At 39.5% G+C, this 21,516-nt stretch overlaps 1 protein-coding gene across 1 annotated transcript in view; it reads left to right on the forward strand.

Moving 5' to 3' along the window:
* The first annotated feature begins 649 nt into the window (after positions 1 to 649).
* Positions 650 to 21,516, forward strand: part of KCNH6 (potassium voltage-gated channel subfamily H member 6) — a 126,280-nt gene continuing 105,413 nt past the window's right edge. Inside the window, exon 1 of the mRNA XM_070729166.1 lies at positions 650 to 780. Coding sequence (XP_070585267.1) covers positions 705 to 780 — 76 coding nt within the window. The 5' untranslated portion in view covers positions 650 to 704. The remainder of the gene's footprint in view (positions 781 to 21,516) is intronic.

The following is a 21,516-nucleotide window of genomic DNA, read 5'->3' on the forward strand; positions in this document are numbered from 1 at the left end:
CAGCAACCCAGGTGGTTATTCTGTCCAGGAAGGGCTCTTCAGCACCACAGCCTGGGAACAGCTCCTCCTTTCATCGACTCCAAACGTATTCTTGCCATCTGAACGTTAAAGGAACAGAAAGGGGGAGCGACAAGGAGATCCCTCCCAAAGGCGTGCGTCTCTCCTTACAAGCCCCAATCTTTTCTTCAGCTTCTTCTGCGTTAAATTGTAGACCAGAGAGAGATTTCTCTTCCCGTGAGGTTTTTTTCCGATTCCACGTCTGTTTAGGATTTCAAAAAGAGAGAAGGGAGGTGGCTGCTGGTTATTGTCAGATTAACAGCTGTTGCTGCTGACAGGTCTTTGAGACAGCCACATATGGAATGGGACACTGATGACTAAGCATCATCATTTTAAAAAAAGAAAGAAAGAAATTACCCACCCCTTGCCTCTGGTGTTTTTTTAACTCTCCCCTCCTGCCCTTGATGAAATTGTATTGGTCAGGAGCTAAAGAAAATTAAGGGAGGGATATGGGTACAAGGGGAGAGTATTTGCTCTCTTCACAGCTACCAAGCAGGAGAGTACAAGAGGCAAGGGCCTGTTAGCTAACTACCCCTTGGTTTCTAAGAGCAGAGCTCAGGTTTCGTCCACCCTTCTACTCAAAACCAGAATATCTTACTGAAGAAAGCGGCATTTCTTTCCCATTGGATGTGAACAAAAATTTGAAAATGCCTGTCAGGAGGGGGCATGTGGCCCCTCAGAACACCTACTTGGATACAATCATCAGGAAATTTGAAGGACAAAGTAAGTAGAATATCTCTCTTGACTTTCATTCTCTATGTTTGTTCTACTTGAAGGTCAGAACTAGCAGTGTAAATGCTCTATGTTTTGCCTGTCAGCACTGTTGTGAAGTGTGCATTTGGAAATTGAAGGCATAGTGATGGGATATATTAAGAGTGTTGCTCAATTACTTCTTGAAACTTTGTGAATGTCAGAGTAGTCTATTCCCATCAGTATTACTAAAGTCATATCTATTTCCAGAAAATTTTAAAACTCTGTGTTTATAGATATGTAAAAATACGAAATTAATCTTACCAATATGAAGAAAACAGTCACCAGATTTATGAATCTTTTAATTTATCAACAAAATATAACTTTTTATTAAAATAGCACTTTTTCATATAGCTTGTTAGTGAAATGAATATTATTTCCAGAGCAAAAATTCACTTGATAACATTCATAATATCATGTTTTCTGTATTTAAAAAAATACTGTAGCTCTGTCAGTATGAGGTATTATGGTAAATAGTGTAGACCATATTTATTTATTAAGTGATAAGCATAACTGAAGTTATTTCCAGTAATTATGTACAGGATTGTAGCATAAATATGATAAAGCCTTACAACACCCTAGAACATCAATTATCGGAGTATTCTGTTTATATCATGTGTTCCCATAGCTAAAATAAATCAGTTTGCCCAGTTCCATGCATTTTACTAAAAATGTATTTTTGTATGCACACACAAAAGTACTTTAATATTCTGGATTATATCTGGTCACAATTAGTACAGTAAGCATATGAATTCTGCTTTGCTAAATGTGATAGGATACAGTCTTGCAAACAGCAAAAATAACATAGTCTGTAAGCATTAGTACATTTCACACTTGCAGGATTGTCCACAAGTATATCTAGAGAATAAAATAATCCAAATTCTAAAAAAGTCTATATTGAGATAATTGGATCTAAGAGAGGAGCCAAACATAGCCAACTTCTCAGTAAGCAGTGTCAGGCAAGCCACTGTTTCATTCTCATCTTTGTAGCTTTAATATGAGAACAACATAAAGTTAATTCACAGGTATGTTGCAAACCTAACAAACTGCAGAATTATTCTGTCAATTTTATGTACATACTGTATTTAAATAATATTTCTATTCATAGAATCTCCAATTGGCATAGAAATAATTTTTGCACCCATTCTAGGACAAAATAATTGGCTGTCTGATAACAGGCAATAGTTGTTGTTGCTTTAGATAAACGTATACTTAAACTACAGAGGCACTAATAACAATCATACTGATAGGATAAGTAGCTTCAGCACAAATTAGATCAATTGTGCATTTGTTTTCATCATGTCTGGAGCATTACCCATGGATCAATGTTAGTTGGACTGAAAAAGCCAAAATGGATGGACCTGATTAATGCCTGGATGGGACATCAGCAGGAACCCCAGGCAGTGTACTACTGCCAAAGGAAATATGTAATTACCAGGAATAAAGTTCAAGGGAATCATTACTTCATGTGACCCTATTTATAATATATTTTAACTTAAATAGCTTGTTCCATTTTTCTACTCAAAAAGCATGAATCAAAAAGCTAAGCATATTTCAAATCAGTGTAGCTTGCTCAGGGTCATTATGCAATCTATCTTACACTTGTTTTTGAATAGTTTTTAAACAAGTTGTTCTCTTTCACTATACAGAAATTTCCCTTTGATATGTACTTATGTAAACCTCAATAGAGTAGGAATACTTGTGAATTTAATCAAAAGAGCCAGATTTCTTCTTTGAATTTTAATCCTTTTTTTAGGGAACCCAAGTCAGCTTTTTTAACCCATTATGTAAAGATAACTAGCTTTTGTTGACTAATATTGATGTGTATTTCAACAAGGTGTCTTTACTTTCACCCATTTGCATTGGGTGCTGAATTTAGAAGAATATCATACATTAAGAATTTTTTTAAAATTCATCTGGAAATTTGTATCAATTTAATTTTTTTTACCAGCATCCCTTTTAGTTGATTAGACTCAATTATTTTATGTTTCATCTAAAGATTCTTAGACTGCATCATGGAAATATCTTTGCATTAGGTAGCATTGAGGATGCTCTACAAGTTGGTCACTTATTTTACTTTAGTTAATAGTAGAAGTACTTGTAACAAAAAAAAGTATGTAATAGAACAGAGAAGAAAACAAATGTTTCCTAATAGAGCTTAAGCAAGCCTATTTCGACAGAAAAGTTAACAGGCAAAATCTTGCAAGGTAAAGTGAGGATTTATTCCCAACACATACTCACTTAATCCTGAATATTCCCAATTCAGACTTGGGTGATTTAAAAGCAAATGTAGGCATGTCCTAAGTGGTATAATGCTTTAAAGAAAAATGTTAAAGAACCCTGAGATGTTTCTAATAACCAGCCTCGGTTAGTAATCTAGCATATGCGTCTTGTATTAATTGAAGTTTTCAAACAACTTTCAGGGACAGCCCTGCAGATAATGTTCTCTCTCATTAAAATATGAAAGCTGCTCTCTTTGTCTCAGATGGAATCCAGCCTCTCCAACCCAGCTGGAGATAAGGTCTCAAATGGTTCTCTGAGACTTTATCCAAATGGAGAAATGGATGGATAAGTCTCAAATTGAGAATTTTTAATGCTACTTTGGAATTCCATAACTCTGGAGGACAAGTAGTGAATGGCTTCTTTTAGGAGGCATTATTTTCACTCAGCCTGAAGGATATTGAATAATTTCTGGTTAAAGGTCTGATGATAAGAAAACTTTAGAAGTTCCTAAATGTGAAGTTTTGACCAAGGGACAAGTTTCCAATACGCACTATTGAAACACAGACTAATTCAGCAAGTTTGATTTTTGGAATCTGCTTGGAAAGTTGTTTCAGGTCTCCAAAGAAGCCCAGCAGGTTTAGTTGGGAGAACCATTTCTATGGATAGATAAGGGGCTGAAAAATAGCAAAGGTATTAGTGGTATAATATCACTTTAGATCCACCAAATCAAAGGGGTTCTTTGGAAATTAAGAGTGGTTTTAATTTGATGAATATAAAGCTTCCATAGAGGATTAAGGAATGCATTAAGAAGGCATTAAGGAGGTAGATAAGGGAATGAAAAAATGGCAATGGAAAAGTAGAGGGGAAAAAGAAAGAAAGAAGGAAGGAAGGAAGGAAAATGGATGGATGGATGGATAGATAGATAGATAGATAGGTAGGTAGGTAGGTAGGTAGGTAGGTAGGTAGATAGATAGATAGATAGATAGATAGATAGATAGATAGATAGATAGATAGATAGATAGATAGATAGATAGATAGATTAGCCCATCCCCCATACAATTGTTTTGGCCTCTTTTAAACAAAAAGCATGCTATAGGTATTTGTTTTCACTTGAATAAATGTATAGGCATCAAGCACTTCGTAGTGGCAGAATCTTTATATAACTTGCCATTGCTGCTGCCAATCTTTCCATACAAAGCCATCCACTTTCCTACTCATCCATTTCGCTTTAAGCTCTAATTCACTGAAATATTGGAAAGCAATCTAATCCTTTCCTGGTGCCTTTGCAAGGATAATGTGGAGTTAGCCTAGCTAGTTTCTCTACAGCCGCATAATGGCAGAAGAATAACATATTGCAATTGCTCGGGAAAAAAGGTAATGACGCTCAAAATAGTATGTTCGGAAAGCCCGGTGCCTCTATGAGAACAGCAGGAATGTCCCTGCAGACATTGAGGAGATGCATTTCTGGATGCTATGATGGACCAATGCAGTGACACTTCTAGCTACCTCTTCTTCAACATTTGCACCCAGTTATTTTTAAAATAGGCTTATTGAATAAAGAACTCTAATGCAGAAAAACACTTTTTTATTAAGTCCTATCTATCATCCATAAATCCTCTCTGTGGAGATTAAGAATCCATTCAGCAATGGGAAGTACAGCTAGAATTTCATGGAAATTCAAATATTTAAATTTTTTATTAACAGAATCTTCCTCTCCTCACTTATTTAATTTATATTTTCAAGTACTTAGTGATCTAGTGATTAAAACACCAGGCTAGAAACCTAGAGACCAGGAGTTTTAGTTTCATCTTAGCATGAAACCGGTTGGGTGACTTTGGGCAAGTCAATGTCTCTTAGCCCAACTCACTTCACAGAGCTGATGTTATAGGCAAAACAGGAGTAAAAATAAATATTGGGAATATTTGCCATCTTCAGTTATTTATAAAAATAATAAAGATGGGATTTAAAAAATCTAAATAAAGAAAAGTGATGGGCTATGTTTTGGATTTTTAAAATGCTTTCTTACATGCTTTTATTCTTGTTGCTCTGAGCCACCCATAAGTATAGAAAAAGGATGGGTGGTCGTATCAGTGTATTAATTATATTAACTAATAAGCTATATTTAAAAAAATACAGTACATAAGATTTTAGATAGAATAGAATAGAGATGAAAGGGAGCTTGGATGTTTTCTAGTCCAGCCCCTTGCTTGAGCAGGAGAACCCCTACCATAGTCATACTTTTTTAAATATATTAGATTTGTTCTATATGCTTGTTTTAGATTTATTCTGTGAGCCGCCCCAAGTCTTCGGAGGAGGGCAGCATACAAATCAAATAAATTGAATTGAATTGAATATCAGACAAGTGACTGTCCAGTCTCTTCTTAAAATCAATATGTTTCTTAAGAGTCTTCTTAAGATCAATGCAAACTTTGCAAAGACAATCAAAAATTTCTAAGACTTCAATTAAAAGCATGTTGGATGTGTGACTTACGTGATCAATGTCCAAAATATCAAAATATTGGTGCTATTTTATAATACAAAATATGATGCTATAAACATATGTGTGTGTGTGTGTGCGTGTGCGTGTCCATGCACACTCTTTCATTATATACACGAGCACACAACAGATACAAACTTAATGTAAACTGCTCCAAACACGACTTCAGGAAATACGACTTTAGTAAACGACTTTCCTTCTTGTGCCAAAGATTCCTCTATGAATTGACCCCTATACATTGGGGGGGGGGAGGAGTATTTAGTCAGACACCAATTGTGCAAGTTCCCTCACTTAAAAAGATGAGAGAGGCCTGTAATTGACATCATAGGTAGTCCTCAACTATGAGACACAACATGAGAAAACACATCCAGAAAATCACATTGTCTGATTTTTATTTGCAAATTATGATGGAAAATAAGTATTTGCTCAATAACAAAAATTCATCTCAATACTTTGTTATATATCTTTGTTGGCAATGATAGAGGTCAAATGTTTTCCGTAAGTCCTCACAAGGTTGGCACCACTGTTGCTGGTATGTTGGCCCATTCCTCCATGCAGATCTCCTCTAGAGCAGTGATGTTTTGGGGCTGTCGCTAGGCAACACAGACTTTCAACTCCCTCCAAAGATTTTCTATAGGGTTGAGATCTGGAAACTGGCTAGGTCACTCCAGGACCTTGAAATGCTTCTTATGAAGCCACCCCTTTGTTGCCCTGGCAGTGTGCTTGGTATCATTGTCATGCTGAAAGAATGACATTAAAGTTTCATCTTCAGTACCCTTGCTGATGGAAGGAGGTTTGCTCTCAAAATTTCACGATATATGGCCCCATTCATTTTTTCATATACACAGATCAATCATCCCAGTCTCTTTGCAGAGAAACAGCCCCAAAGCATGATGTCGCCACCCCCTCACAGTAGGTATGGTGTTCTTTGGATGCAAGTCAGCATTCTTTCTCCTCCAAATACAGCGAATTATGTTTCTACCAAACAGTTCAACTTTGGTTTCATCTGACCATATGACATTCTCCCAATACTCTTCTGGATCATCCAAATACTCTCTAGCAAACTTCAGATGGGCCCGGACATGTACTGGCTTAAGCAGGGGGACATGTCTGGTACTGCCGGATCTGAGTCCCTGGCGGTGTAGTGTGTTACTGATGGTAGCCTTTGTTACATTGGTCCCAGTTCTCTGCAGGTCATTCACTAGGTTCCTTGGATTTTTGCTCATCATTCTTGTGATCATTTTGACCCCACAGGGTGAGATCTTGGAGCCCCAGATTGAGGGAGATTATCAGTGGTCTTGTATGTCTTCCATTTTCTAATTATTGCTCCCAAAGTTGATTTCTTCACACCAAGCTGCTTGCCTATTCAGGCTTCCCAGCCTGATGCAGGGCTACAATTTTGTTTCTGGTGTCCTTCAAAGCTCTTTGGTCTTCACCATAGTGGAGTTTGGCGTGTGACTGTTTGAGGTTGTGGACAGGTATATTTTATACCGATAACAAGTTCAAACAGGTGCCATTACTACAGATAATGAGTGGAGGACAGAGGAGCCTCTTAAAGAAGAAGTTACAGGTCTGTGAGACTCAGAAATCTTGCTTTTTCGTAGGTAACCGAATATTTATTTTCCACCATAATTTGCAAATAAATTTGTTAAAAATCAGACAAAGTGATTTTCTGGATGTAGTTTCTCATGTTGTCTCTCATAGTTGAGGTCTACCTATGATGTCAATTACAGGCCTCTCTCATCTTTTTAAGTGGGGGAACTTGCAAAATTGGTGTCTGACTAAATACTTTCTCCCCCCACTGTATTTGGTGACAATCAGGGGAAGAAGAAAAGTGCTTCTGCTACAAATATACTTAGAACCAGAAATACATAAACTGCGGTCACATCAGTCCTTGTGAATGGAATTCCAGGTCTTTCCAAATTTGAAAGAGCACTTGCAAACTGAAAATTGTACCAATTTGCTGTAAATATTTTAAGTCTAAGCATGTTTAACAATAATTACTTCATCTGGATGTAGTGAGCCTTACCTTTTTGATTAAATATTTTTTTGAGAAATCAAATGATAAGCTAGATAAATCATGATGATAATGTGCCTAGTCCAAATTAGTTCCCTTCAATTACAATCTATTCGGATCATATCTGAAAAAAATGTATTTCACTTGGGAAAATTGCAAGAGTCGCAATCACAGGCTTTCCAAAATAGAGACATTTGAAAGCCTCATTTATTCTGGGAACTGTCTACTTCTTAACTTAGAGAACATCAGAGCTAAGTTATGGGACCCCTTTCAGTGCCAATGCTCAAGTCTGGAATGTGTGAAGTGATCATAAAAAAGAGAATGACTCACAGCACAACAGGGACAGGCTACAGTGCCTTTTCTGCAGCACTGTGTTATCACGACTAGAATTCACACATGTGGGGGGAAAGGTTTCAAAGCAGAACCCAAATAGTAGATGCCTGATTCAGAGTGAAGGAAGAATGAGGAAGAGAGAAAAGGAGAGGGAGGGAGGGAGGGAGGGAGGAAGCAAAACATATTTTGTGCAATTAAAAAAATCTGATATTGACTCAAATTATTCTTTTCACTAGTTCAGTTGTATTGCTTTAGGAAAGGCAATTACTCTTACTCAACCTTGGATAGGAATGGAAACAAAATATAATGAAAACTGGAAAAATTGCACTACAGATGGATGCAGTAATCTGAAATTAATTAAGGGCCGTGTTAATAGCTACCAAGGCTGTATATCTTTCCATGACTATAAGAAAACAGATGCTAATATAAAACAGGTACTAAAGCTGAATACCATATTTTCATTCAGTTGACCTCAATAGGACATTTTCAAACACATCATCCAGTAATAGCAATAGCACTTAGACTTACATATCAGTCCACAGTGCTTTACAGCCCTTTCTAATCAGTTTATAGAGTCAGCATATTGCCCCCAACAATCTGATTCCTCATTTTGCTGACCTCAGAAGGATGGAAGAGTGAGTCAACCTTGAATTAGTTAGGATAAAACTTTTGCAGTGGGCAGAGCCAGCCTGCAAAACTGCATTCTAACCACTGTACCACCACAGCTCTTCATAACACTGGTCAACACACACAAAAATCATCAACAAAAGTAATGTCTGTTTTATGGAGTTTGATGTGCTGACTCCAAAAATATGCTTAAAGTGTCCGATATTTTTGTTATTACATTATTTCTGATATGTAGATTACTATTTCCTTAATGTCACCAGTATATTTCCTATATTTTATAATAATGATGCTGCTCCATGGAAACTATACCTGCTATAGAAAAACTATAAACATTTTTGAAATCAGAACAAAAACAGATTCAAAAAAGTACAAGGTCAACTGCGATGATTACAAAAAAACTTTTTTGTAGACCTGTGTAATCATTCACATATTATGCCAAGGTTTATAACATATCCTTCCTCCAAGAAAGTCAAGGTGCTTTAGTGTTCTGCCCCTAGTTACAATTGTATCAAAACCATTTGAACAAACTCAATTTAATCAATGAACCATTCTAATAACTGACCTAGCAGTGGAGACACACACACACAAATCAAAAGGCAATCATTTCTTGCAAAAAGTCAGTTATTAATTAATCTTCATAGCAGCTGGAGTAAGTTCACCAAAGTCTTAACTTAAAGCAATGCAATTAGTTATCTCACATAGTGCCCAAAGGCTTGGCAAAATGCCCAGGCAGATAAGCAATCCAAGGCAGAAAAACAGAGTAGAGATTTTCATGAGACAATCATGACAGACACAAAAGTCTAAACTGTTGTTTCTTGCAGCCTTTCAGCTGCCTCTACTGTTCTTGAGTAGACTAAGGAAGTGGTCAATTAGCCCCCAGTTTTACTCTTGAGGAGACCTCCTCTGTATTCCTGTCTCTTGGCAGCTCTGTGAGCTCTTGCATCAAGAAATGGAGAAGCCTCTTCTTCTTCATGATTGCTATAAGGTGCTGGAGGTTCCAAAGGTCCTGGCTGAATCTGTGCCTCTGGCACCGAGTCCTTGCCATCCTCCTTACTGTCTGACTCGGGTGCCAGCTGTACAGACTACTGGTGCATCACTAAGTTGGTCTCCTCTTGAATGGGAATCTGCTATCAGCTGCATGGGTTGCTGGCAGGCCACAACATTTACAGCCCTCTCTTAGCCAGCATATTGCCCCAACAATCTGGGTCTTCATTTTACCTTGGAAGGATGGAAAGTTGAGTCAACCTTCAGCTGGTGAGAATCAAATTCCTGGAGTGAGCAGTGAGTTCATTTCCCTCCCATTATAGGTAGTCCTTAATTTACCACTGGTCACTTAGTGAACATTCGAAGTTATGACAGACCTCCCAAGGAATATTTACAATCCACCTCCAAAGTTATGAGAGCTTCTCTCTCCAATGATAATTTAACCACATTTCAGGCAGTTGGTCTACAGCCCATATTTACAGCTGTTTGAGCATCCCACAGTCACGTGAACATGTTTACAATATTTTTGCCAAAAGAGGCATTTACTACCAATTTTTGGCAAAACTAGTCCTTAACAAACAGTTGATTTGCCCAACAATTGTAGCATTTGCTTAACATCCACTAAACCAGAAAGTGGGCTCTAAATCTTGATGGATATGACAAACTTGAATACTGAGCCCTACCTAACAAAATGAAATTTAGTGTAGAAAAAACTAAGGCTTTACACTTAGGCAAGAAAAACTAAATGTACAGGTACAGATTAGGTGACACCTGGCCCAATAGCAGTAACCGTAAGAGGAATCCTAGTGAATAATCGCTTAAATATGAGCTAGCAGTCAAAAAAGCCAATGCAAGGAGTGATAATCAGGATCTCACAAAGTATTAGTATCACTTTATAAAGCCTTAGTAAGATCACTAAGAATACTTCATCCAGTTTTGGTCACCATATTATTTTAAAAAGTTGAGACTCTAGAAATAGTATAGAGAAGAGCCACAAAGGTTATTGGAGGGGGGTGGAGACTAAAACATATGGAAAACAATTGCAGGAATTGGATATGTCTGGCATAGTGAAAAGAATTATCTGTGACATGATAGCAGTTTTTCAATATTTGAAGGGCTACCACCCAGAAGAGGGAGGGTCAAGCTATTTTCCAAAGCACTAGAAGGCAAGACAAGCAACAATATATGAAAACTAATCCAAAGGAGAAGCAATCTAGAACTAAAGAGACATTTCCTAACAGTGAGAACAATGAACCAGGTTGCCTTCAGAAGTTGTGGGTGCTCCATCATTGGAGGCATTTAAGAAGAGAATGGACATCCATTTGTCTGAAATGGCATAGATTCTCTAGCTTCAGCAGCATGTTAGACTAAAAGACCTCCAAGGTCCCATCCAACTCTGTTACTCTGTTCTGTTTTATAGCTGTCATGACATACAACCATAATAGGAATGTTGCGTTATGGTTGTAAATTGAGGGCTATCTCTAGTTTCATCCTGAATTATAATAACCTTGTTGTCAGGACAATCTTATCAAATAGACTGTGATTGGGAAAAAGTGGTGACTGGCCCACAAGGTCATCAAGACTATTGCATGCCAAAGTGGGGGAAGGGAAATTGTCAGATAGTTATGAATGGACCTACTTGGGTTAAAATAGAACTATATCCTAAGAGCAATGCCATTTTCCCCTGATAGTAAATAATCTACTGCATATAAATTTGGGAAAGTCAGAAATGATTCTTTGTTGCTAACCTCTATTTTCTCTTTTTAATTTTTTTCTTTTTCATACATGACACCAAATTTATTCAGTACAAGAAAAGAGAGAAACAGAGGAAATTACCAGATTAGATATTTTATATTGATGAAAACACTATTTCTGTTGAATACATTTTGCAAGTTCCAATGTGGTTTCAAATGAGACAAATTCAGTCATCCCTTTCTAAGATTATTATGTGTTATCCGTTACAGCACTTGACAACACTTGAAAAATGATGAACTTCTGTTTCATTTAAAATCAAGGGAATTATGTTAATATTTTATAAAAGTCTTACATCAAGCATGACAGGTTCTCCAAAAAGTCTTTGGAAACTTTGGGAAGAAGATGTGAGATATGAATTTAACAAATCTAATTGCAAGTTTCTATGGCACCTAAATCTATGTCACCAGGCTCTACAAACCAAATCAACTGGTATACAGTACTTCAAAATAAATTATCTTCCCCTATATCAGAAATATTGATATTTTAAATATTTCTCTCATTAATGATTATTAATATCATATGTACACTCATCACTTTCTATCCTTTTTATGTGTTAGTATCCCTGGATTTCTCTCTTTTCTTCTTAATGCTGTTGTTCTAGGTTTTGTTTATACAAAATTCATTTTAAAATTCTGCACATTTTTAGTTTATTTCTTGATTATTTTCTTGCCCAACAACACAGCTATAAAAAAGAAAGAAATGGTAATCTATATCTGTGTCTCCAAACCTGGCCAAGCATGCTAATTAATTAAACTAAACTGGGCATTATGATTTGGCTCATAAATATGTACTCTTTAATATAAAGACTACGGTATGTTTAATTATAACATGCCAGATAATCCCAAAATAGATCATTTTAATAGTACAGTATTTTAATAAGTTACATAACAATCAATTATACCATAAACATCAAGCAGCACCTGGTTTTAATAATTACTTTTATACATCGATATTATTGTACAAACATCATAGCAAAGTTACTAACACTTACTAAGAATAAGTTTTAATAAACATATATTCAACAGCTTTTACAAACTACACTTGTTTCAACAATTAGTATTAACAGATAATCATATATTTCAATTTGCATTCAATGAAATCAGTATGGGTTGAAGAAATCAAATTATTGAAATCCAAAAAGTTAGGATTTCAAAACTCCATCACACTTTATTAACAGTTGGGACTTTGGGAAGCTGATCTTTGTTGAGCTTACCTTAGTATAATCAAATTGGATAGAATTATTCACAAGTTGATTTGTGTCACTGGTGAGAGAATAAGATTTAATTAGTAAGAATAATACTACTTTGTCTCTCTGTTTATAATCATTCTCATCTAAGCTCAAAAATGTAAAGCAAAGTATAATAATAATAATAATAATAATAATAATAATAATAATAATAATTTATTAGACTTCTCTGAAGACTCGAAGCAGCTCACAACAGCACAATACAAATCTAATAGTTAAAACTATGACAAAAAACCACTATCTTAAAAAACAATCAATACTATACAATCATAACCACACATAATTCTTAATGGTCAGAAAAGGGGATACATTAATTGTCCCATGCCTGGTGACATAGATAGCTCTTCAAGGTCTTGCAGAAAGCAAGGAGGGTGGGGGCAGTTCGAATATCTGGGGGGAGTTGATTCCAGAGGGCTGGGACCACCACAGAGAAGGCTCTTCCCCTAGGCCCTGCCTGATGACATTGTTTAGTCGACAGGACCCAGAGAAGGCCAACTCTGTGGGACCATGCAGCAGAAGGCGATCCCATAGGTATTCTGGTCCAATGCCATGTACCTTATAGGTCATCACCAACACTTTGAATTGTGTCTGGAAACTGATCGGCAACCAATGCAGGCCATGGAGTGTTGACAAAATATGGGCATATCTGGGATGACCCATGACTGCTCGCGCAGCCACTTTTTGCATGATCTGGAGTTTCCAAACACTCTTCGGATGTAGCCCCATGTAAAGAACATTGCAGTAGTCGAACCTCGAGGTGATAAGGGTGTGAGTGACTGTGAGCAGGGACTCCCTGTCCAAATAGGGCCACAACTGGTGCACCAGCTGAACCTGGGCAAACATCCTCCTTGCCACAGCTGAAAGATGATGTTCTAAAGTCAGCTGTGGATCGAGGAGGACACCCAAGTTGCGGACCCTCTCTGAGGGGGTAAATAATCCCCCCCAGGGTAATGGACGGACAGATGGGATTGTCCTTGGGAGGCAAAACCCACAGCCACTCCATCTTGTCAGGATTGAGTTTGAACCTATTGATACCCATCCAGACCTAACAGCCTCCAGGCACTGGCACATCACTTCCACTGCTTCACCAACTGAACATGGGGTGGAGATGTACAACTGGGTGTCATCCGCATACTGATGACACCTCACACCATGCCCTTGGATGATCTCACCCAACAGTTTCATGTAGATATTAAATAGTAGGGGGGAGAGGACCAACCCCTGAGGAACCCCACAAGGGAGAAACCTAGAGGTCGACCGCTGACTCTCACTAACACTGACTGTGACTGACCAGAGAGGTAGGAGGAGAACCACCATAGAATGGTGCCTCCCACTCCCCAACCCCTCCAGCCGACGCAGTAGGATACCATGGTAGATGGTATCGAAAACTGCTGAGAGATCAAGGAGCACCAGGATAGAGGATAAACCCCTATTCCAGGCCCATCAGAGATCATCCATCAGCACGACCAAAACAGTTTCTGTGCTGTAGCTGGGCCTGAATCCTGACTGCTGAGGGCCTAGATAAAGGGCCATAAAGGGAAGGTTGGAGACTGGATGGTAGTTATTAAGTATGGCTGGGTCGAGGGAAGGCTTCTTGAGGTGGGGCGCACAAGTGCCTCCTTCTAGGGAGCTGGAAAGAAGTGTTGACAATCTTCTGGACCCAGCTCCATGTCATCCTGAAACCAGACAGGAGGGATAGGGATCCAGCAAACAGGTGGCAGAACTCACAGCTCCAATGGCCTTGTCAACTTCATCAGGTGTCACCAGGTCAAACTCCTCCCAGACAGATGGACAAAGATGGGCCCCGTCACCTCAACTGACTCGTTGTCAGTCAACTCTGTATTACAATTGGAGTCGAGATCAGCCCGGATCCGAGCGACTTTATCAGCGAAAAATGTGTTAAAATCCTCAGCACTGCTCTGCAAGGGCTCCCCAACTCCCCCCTGATTAAGAAGGGAGCGGGTTACCCTAAACAGAGGGGCCAGGCAGGATTCCGCTGATGCAATCAAAGCGGCATGATACGCGCATCTTGCCGCCTTGAACGCCACTTTGTAAGTCTTAATATGAGCTCTTACAAGTGTTTGATCAGACTCAGTTTTCCTCCATAGCTTCTCTAGACATCTCTTCTGCGTTTCAACACTCGGAGTTCCTCGGTAAACCAAGAAGCTCTCCGGGATCTAGTGCCACGTAGAGGTCGCAACAGCATAATCCGGTCAAGAGTCTCCATCGCAGCCTTGTTCCAGGCCACAGCAAGAGACTCTGCCGAACTGTGTATGAACTGTGCCCTCTATATACATCAGGTGTCTGGGATGGAACCCCCCAATCGGTTCCACCTCCCTGAGAGGGAGGATTAGAGCCTTGAGATCAAGCTGTAGCAGAAAATGGTCTGACCATGACAAAGGCAAAACATCTAAGCCCCTTAATTTCAGACCCTCACTCAGCTGCTCTGAGAAAAATATAATGCCGGCTGCACGCCCCCCCCTCGTGAGTCAGACCCTGAACTACTTGGGTCAGACCCTGAACTACTTGGGTCAGGTCCATGGCTGCCATGGTGGCCATGAACTCCTATGCTGACCCAGAGGATTCACTGAGCGATGGCAGATTAAAGTCCCCCAGGACTATGAGTCTGGGGAACTCCATCACCAGCCCAGCTACCTCCTCAAGCAGCACAAGCAAGATGTTGTTACGCAGTTGGGAGGCAGGTACATGAGCAACATGTCCACCTGAACCCCTAGGTCTAACTTCACAAAGAGGGACTCACAATCTGCAATGTCCTTGACTATAATAACCACTCCTACCCCCCCCTTCCCTGGGGTTGTGGCCAATGCCATACCTGAAACCTGCCTGGGCATATTTCAGAGAGAGGAACTCCTCCCTCTGGGCCCAGCCAGGTTTCAGTCACACATAGCAGGTCGGCCTCCTCTTCCAGGATCAAACCCCAGATGAGGAGAGCTTTAGGTCCGGATTACGCTCATCACCAGTACCCCAGGTTGAGCTCACAGGGCTTGAACAAGGGATCACTTTCAAGCAGCGATTCCTCATTCCCCGAGAGCATCCTGCCCCATGGTTCCCACCATATCTGCCTTTCCCCAGCAGCACCAGAATATTTTGGCCCTCTACCACCCCAGAGATAGGCTCCCCCAACCCTCCTGCCTCTATGCCACCAAGTAGGCTGACCTTCTGATTCATAACATCACACTCATTCATATCATACATAACCTCCATCCAATCCCAATCATCCATCCTTAACCCCCCCCCCCAATAATTTAGTTAAAAAACTGAATAATAAAAAATTAATGAGATAAAAGTTAAAACAGTTAACAATTAATAACATGATTATAGATAGTCAATTAGTTAAATTAAGCTAAAATTTCATAAAATCCTAATTGTAAGTGCATTAGTTCCTTAGCTCCAGCCAGCTTAATAATTAAATAAATGTTGTCCTTAAAATAGTCCTTAAAACAGTTGGGTTGCAGTTCTTCCAAAGGGAATAAAAAACTGTCTTTTCATCAGCGGTGGTTTCCAAATGGGGGGGTGAAGAGAAGCTAAGAGGGGATGTATTGGGCAAAGTTTCTCTGGTCTCTCCGCTGGTATCTCTGCCCATCAGAACCTTCGCCATCCATGCTGGCTGCTTCCACCAGTCGGCGTTTCAAACTCCACTCCGTGGGCCCGGTTCACCTCGGTCTCTGCCCCACCCAGATATCTTCTCCCTTCGTTGTTTGCCACCTCGTCTCCTCGACATCAGTCACTCCCACTCACTGGCACCGTAGGGAAACTCGGCTTTCATTGGTCGGTCCTCGGCTCTCGCAGGTCACCCTCCAATGTCGGGTGCTCTCAGGTCACCCTCCAATGTCGGGTGTTGACATCTCCAGCTCCTGCAGCTCCGCGTTGTCTCAATATGGCCTCAGTATGGCCTGCCACCATCCTCCTCACCAGTTCCCTCCTCAGTGGCCGGTCCTGGCCTCTCTGTCCAGCAGGTCTTCCAGCGCTGGCTGCTCTCACCAGCCAGCATTCCGGATCTGCCCGCTTTCACTGTCCAGTGCCCTGATCTGCTCAGCAGCCAAGCCACCTTGATTTCCACTCGGTTCGGTTTCCACCCCGCCTTGGTTCCACTTGACTTGGTTTCCACCTGTCTGGTGGTCAGGCCACCTCGGTTGCCCTCAGTCTCAGTCTCAGTTTATAATTTAAGTGCCAATGCCCAATGCAACAATATAGCCAAGAAGGCTTCAAGAGTTGTAAACCTAATCCTACGTAGCTTCTGCTCTGGCAATCTCACACTACTTACCAGAGCTTACAAAACTTTTGCCAGACCCATCCTCGAATACAGCTCATCTGTTTGGAACCCATATCGCATCTCAGACATTAACACCCTTGAAAATGTCCAGAGATAGTTCACCAGAAGAGCCCTTCCCTCCTCCACTCGAAACAGAATACCCTATGAGACTAGACTTTCAATCCTGGGCCTAGAAAGTTTAGAACTAAGACGCCCACAAGATCATATGCTGCAATGTCCTGCCTGTCGGCGACTACTTCAGCTTCAATAACAACAACACAAGAGCACCCAACAGATTTAAACTTAATATTAACCACTCCAAACTTGACTGTAAAAAATATGACTTGAGTAACCGAGTTGTCGAAGCATGGAACTCATTACCGGACTCCATAGTGTCATCCCCAAACCCCCAACACTTTACCCTTAGATTATCTACGGTTGACCTATCCAGATTCCTAAGAGGTCAGTAAGGGGCGAGTACAAGTGCACTAAGTGCCTTCCGTCCCCTGTCCTATTGCTCTCCTATATCTCCCATACCTTTCTTCTATTCCTATATCTCTTCTTCTATTCTTTCATTGATATGTTCTATTGCTATACCTTCTTTTCTATTCTTTCTTAGATATATTTTACTATGAGTATCTCCTCTATAACCTTCATCATGTATTTTACTCTGTGTGTGTGTGTGTGTGTGTGTGTGTGTGTATATATATATATATATATATATACATACAGTACACACACACACACTAAAACCCTCATTGTGTATTGGACTAACTAACTAACTAACTAACTAACTAACTAACTAAATAAATAAATAAATAAATAAATAAATTTCCCTTTTCAAGCCCGAGCCACGACTCAGAGGTGGCCGCCATCTTCTGCCTTACAGCTGATTTTTCTCCTCCGCATTTCTCCACGTTGGCGCTTACAACCGGCACAACAGACACCCGGGTCTGGGTCTCCAACAGCTGCAACCTCCACCAGTCAAGAGCAACATAAAAATACTGACTAGAAGTAATTGTTGTCTATCTATATTCTGGATGTTTTACCATAGTCGGTTGGAGCTGCATCTTCCAGCTCCCTCCTGCTGCTCCATCGGAATCAGAATGATTTATTTATTTATTTTTTATTTATTTTATTCATTTGTCCAATACACAATACATATGGAAGAGAATAGACTTGAAGTAATATATATAAAGATAATATGTAAAAATAGAGGAGAAGATATATGAAAGGAAGAAAACATATATGATATATGAGATAAAGGAAAGACAATTGGACAGGGGACGTTAGGCACACTAGTGCACTTATGTATGCCTCTTACTGATCTCTTAGGAACCTGGAGAGGTCACTCGTGGATAGTCTAAGGGAAAAATGTTTGGGATTAGGGGTTGACACTGCTGAATCAGGTGATGAGTTCCACGCTTCGACAACTCGATTGTTAAAGTCATATTTTTTACAGTCAAGTTTGGAGGGGTTAATATTAAATTTGAATCTGTTGCGTGCTCTTGTGTTGTTGTGGTTGAAGCTGAAGTAGTCATTGACCAGGTAGGACGTTGCAGCATATGATCTTGTGGGCAATACTTAAATCGTGTTTTAGGTGCCGTAGTTCTAAGCTTTCTAGACCCAGAATTGTTAGCCTATTTTCGTACGGTATTCTGTTTCGAGTGGAGGAGTGAAGGACTCTTCTGGTGAAATATCTTTGGATATTTTCAAGGGTGTTGATGTCCGAGCTGTGGTATGGGTTCCAGAACAGACGAGCTGTATTCAAGGATGGGTCTGGCAAAAGTTTTGTAGGCTCTTGTGAGTAGTGTGAGGATGTTAAATATTGTACCAAATAAGGAACATGTCTATAATTGAGATAGCTCTATTGCCATGAAATAAGGGGCAAAACATTGTTTAAGTTATTTTTTAACAAAATAATTTTTATTAAATTTCTTCATTAAAATACATATAACATACAATAAAAAAGAAACCTCATACAATACACAAATATAATACATAAGTATATATAATCAAAAAGAAAACATAATCAAAAAAGGGCAACAAATACTAAAGAAGAAAAGAAAATCTAATCACAAGTATTAAATTACAATATGTTAACTTATATTTATTTCATGCTTTGTGAGGAGAAAGAAAAAAAACAAAAAAACCACCTGAGTTTAATCTTGTCTTTCATCTGGCATTGGGTTATCGGTATTCAATCATTCATCTTGGTTTATTAAGAATTTGTCCATAAGTTCATTATTTGCTTACCGCCTTATGTTAAGTTTATATTTAATATTAGTAACTTAAAAAATTATTATTTCTATAAATAAATTACAAATATATAAATAATGAAGACACCGACTATTATAAAATTTGGAAGTATTTTTATGATTGGTTTGCAAAAAGAAAAGAAAACTAAAATTACAATACAAATAACAATATACTACAGTGATCCCTCGATTAGTGCGGTCTCGATTAGTGCGAAACGCTATACCACCGGTTTTTCAAAAAATAATACATTTAAAAATAGTCCGCATTTTTTTTTCTACACCACGGTTTTTTCCCGCCCGATGACGTCATACGTCATCACCAAACTGACATCGGCCATTGCTGATTGGCCGAAATCTCGGCCAATCAGCTTTGCAATCGCAAAAAAAAGCTTTGGAACTGTTGGAACTGTTGGAACTTGTTAAGACTTGTTGGAAGATGGCTGAAGGAGGGAGGGAGGGAAGGAAGGAGGGAGGGAAGGAGGGAGGGAAGGAAGGGAGGGAGGGAAGGAGGAAGGGAAGGAAGGAGGGAAGGAAGGAGGAGGGAGAGGAGGGAAGGACGGAAGGGGAGGGAGGGAAGGAGGAGGGAAGGAGGGAGGGGCAAGGAAGGTCGGAGGAAGGAGGGAGGCCGAGGGAAGGAAGGAGGGAGGGAAGGAGGGAGGAAGAGAGGAGAGGAGGGAAGGAAGGAGGGAGGGAAGGAGGGAGGGAAGGAGGGAGGGAAGGAAGGAGGGAAGGAGGCGGGCATTCTAAACGCCGAGAAGCTGTTGCCCGCCAGCGCTGCTGCAAGAGGACTCGTGCCCCAAGGAAAGCCTGTGAGAGGGGCCTAATCGGGCGGACTGGGGGTAGCGGCGAGGAGGCTGGAGGCGCTGGGTGGGTGGCCGACATTAAAAACAACCATTGCCAGCCTCCGCACTTTCGTCGCTCCCCGGCTCCACCATCTGCGCATTGCGCGGGCCATGGAAAAAGGGCACGCATGCGCAGATGGTGTTTTTACTTCCGCACCACTATACCGCGCGGAAAATCGATTAGTGCGGGAGGTCTTGGAACGTAACCCCCGCACTAATCGAGGGATCACTGTATTCTAATATATCTTTTCTTTTTATTGTTTCATTTTGGAAGTTACATTGTTTAAGTTCTGATATCCTTTCACACAATGTTTGTAAGCAGCTTAGGTGGATACTTTCTTAATTCACTGAACTATAAGGAGGAGGGGGAAGTACAACCTAATCAGATTTATAAGTTTCTGTTATTACAGTCAGTCTCAAGCTAGGTTTTTACTTTTCACAGGGTAAACAGAATTGATTGGGAGGAAGACAAGAAAGATAATTAAAACAGGTCTTTGAAGAAGTCTTAGTCAATCCTAACATAATGGAGACTGCCTTGCAACTTTTATAACATAATAGTTATACATCATGGTAATTTGATCATTTGCTAACCTTAAATCAAGTATTCTTTCTCCAAGCCAAATGTGTTTTCAAAAAGCCTATCATCCATAAATGATTAGTTTTTCACAAAATTGGCAAATTCATCATGTCCTGTCTATAACTTAAAAGTCGAATCTATGTTAGTAGGATTGTTTTTTAAAAACAATAAAGTAACTTGTTATGTTCAGAATATCTCATTACAAACAAACATTCTACTGATTTTAGCATATTTCCTATGCATCACATTGCTTTACTTTTTTGCTGTTTATGTTTCCAAAATGCAGGGTTTTAAAACAGGGGTCTTCAAACTTGGCAACTTTAAGACTTATGGACTTCAACTCCCAGCTTTGCTGGCTGAGGAATTCTGGAAGTCCACAAGTCTTAAAGTTGCCAAGGTTGGAGACTTCTGTTTTAAAAGACAAATTCCACCATACTAACACTCCTTTATTTTGCATGTATAATTTGCGTACAACCCTTATGACTGTGCCTTTTTCTGGCCCATTTTGTTATTGCAGATTTCTTTTATTGACAAAGGGCAAAGGCTAGTGGCTTGGCAATAGTCTTAAATATTTTCTACTAGTCCTCCTCTCTGTCCTTCTCCAACACTCACTCTCTATGAGAGAGATGGGTAAGAGAGGGAGGGAGAGAAAGAGAGAGACCACATTCAATTTGAAAAAATAAATGTAGTCTCAGTAAACACACATTAAAATAAAATAAAGTCCTCAATTAGACAATATCATATCTGAGCAGCTATTTTAAGAAGCACAGAATAATTTGTTTCTATTCATTCTCTTTATATTGTTCATAATTGTACAATTGTGTATCACTCATCAAAGTTCTGCTTAATAGCTTGTTCATGAAACACTTAGTAGAGTTGCTTTTCCTCCGTTTCTTTGTGTTTAACATTAATCATGAGTGTTCTCAATATAACCATTAAATACTGGTATTTGAGTAGCTACAGTGGTCATCACTCCATTATTGATGTTCTTGTCTTTTAAGCAGAATCCATGCACACCTTAATGCTATCTTGATTAGTTCAGTGATGGAAACATGTAGATATTATAGAACTACAAAT

This window comes from Erythrolamprus reginae, chromosome Z (assembly GCF_031021105.1).
Source record: "Erythrolamprus reginae isolate rEryReg1 chromosome Z, rEryReg1.hap1, whole genome shotgun sequence".
Classification (NCBI taxonomy): Eukaryota; Metazoa; Chordata; class Lepidosauria; order Squamata; family Dipsadidae; genus Erythrolamprus; species Erythrolamprus reginae.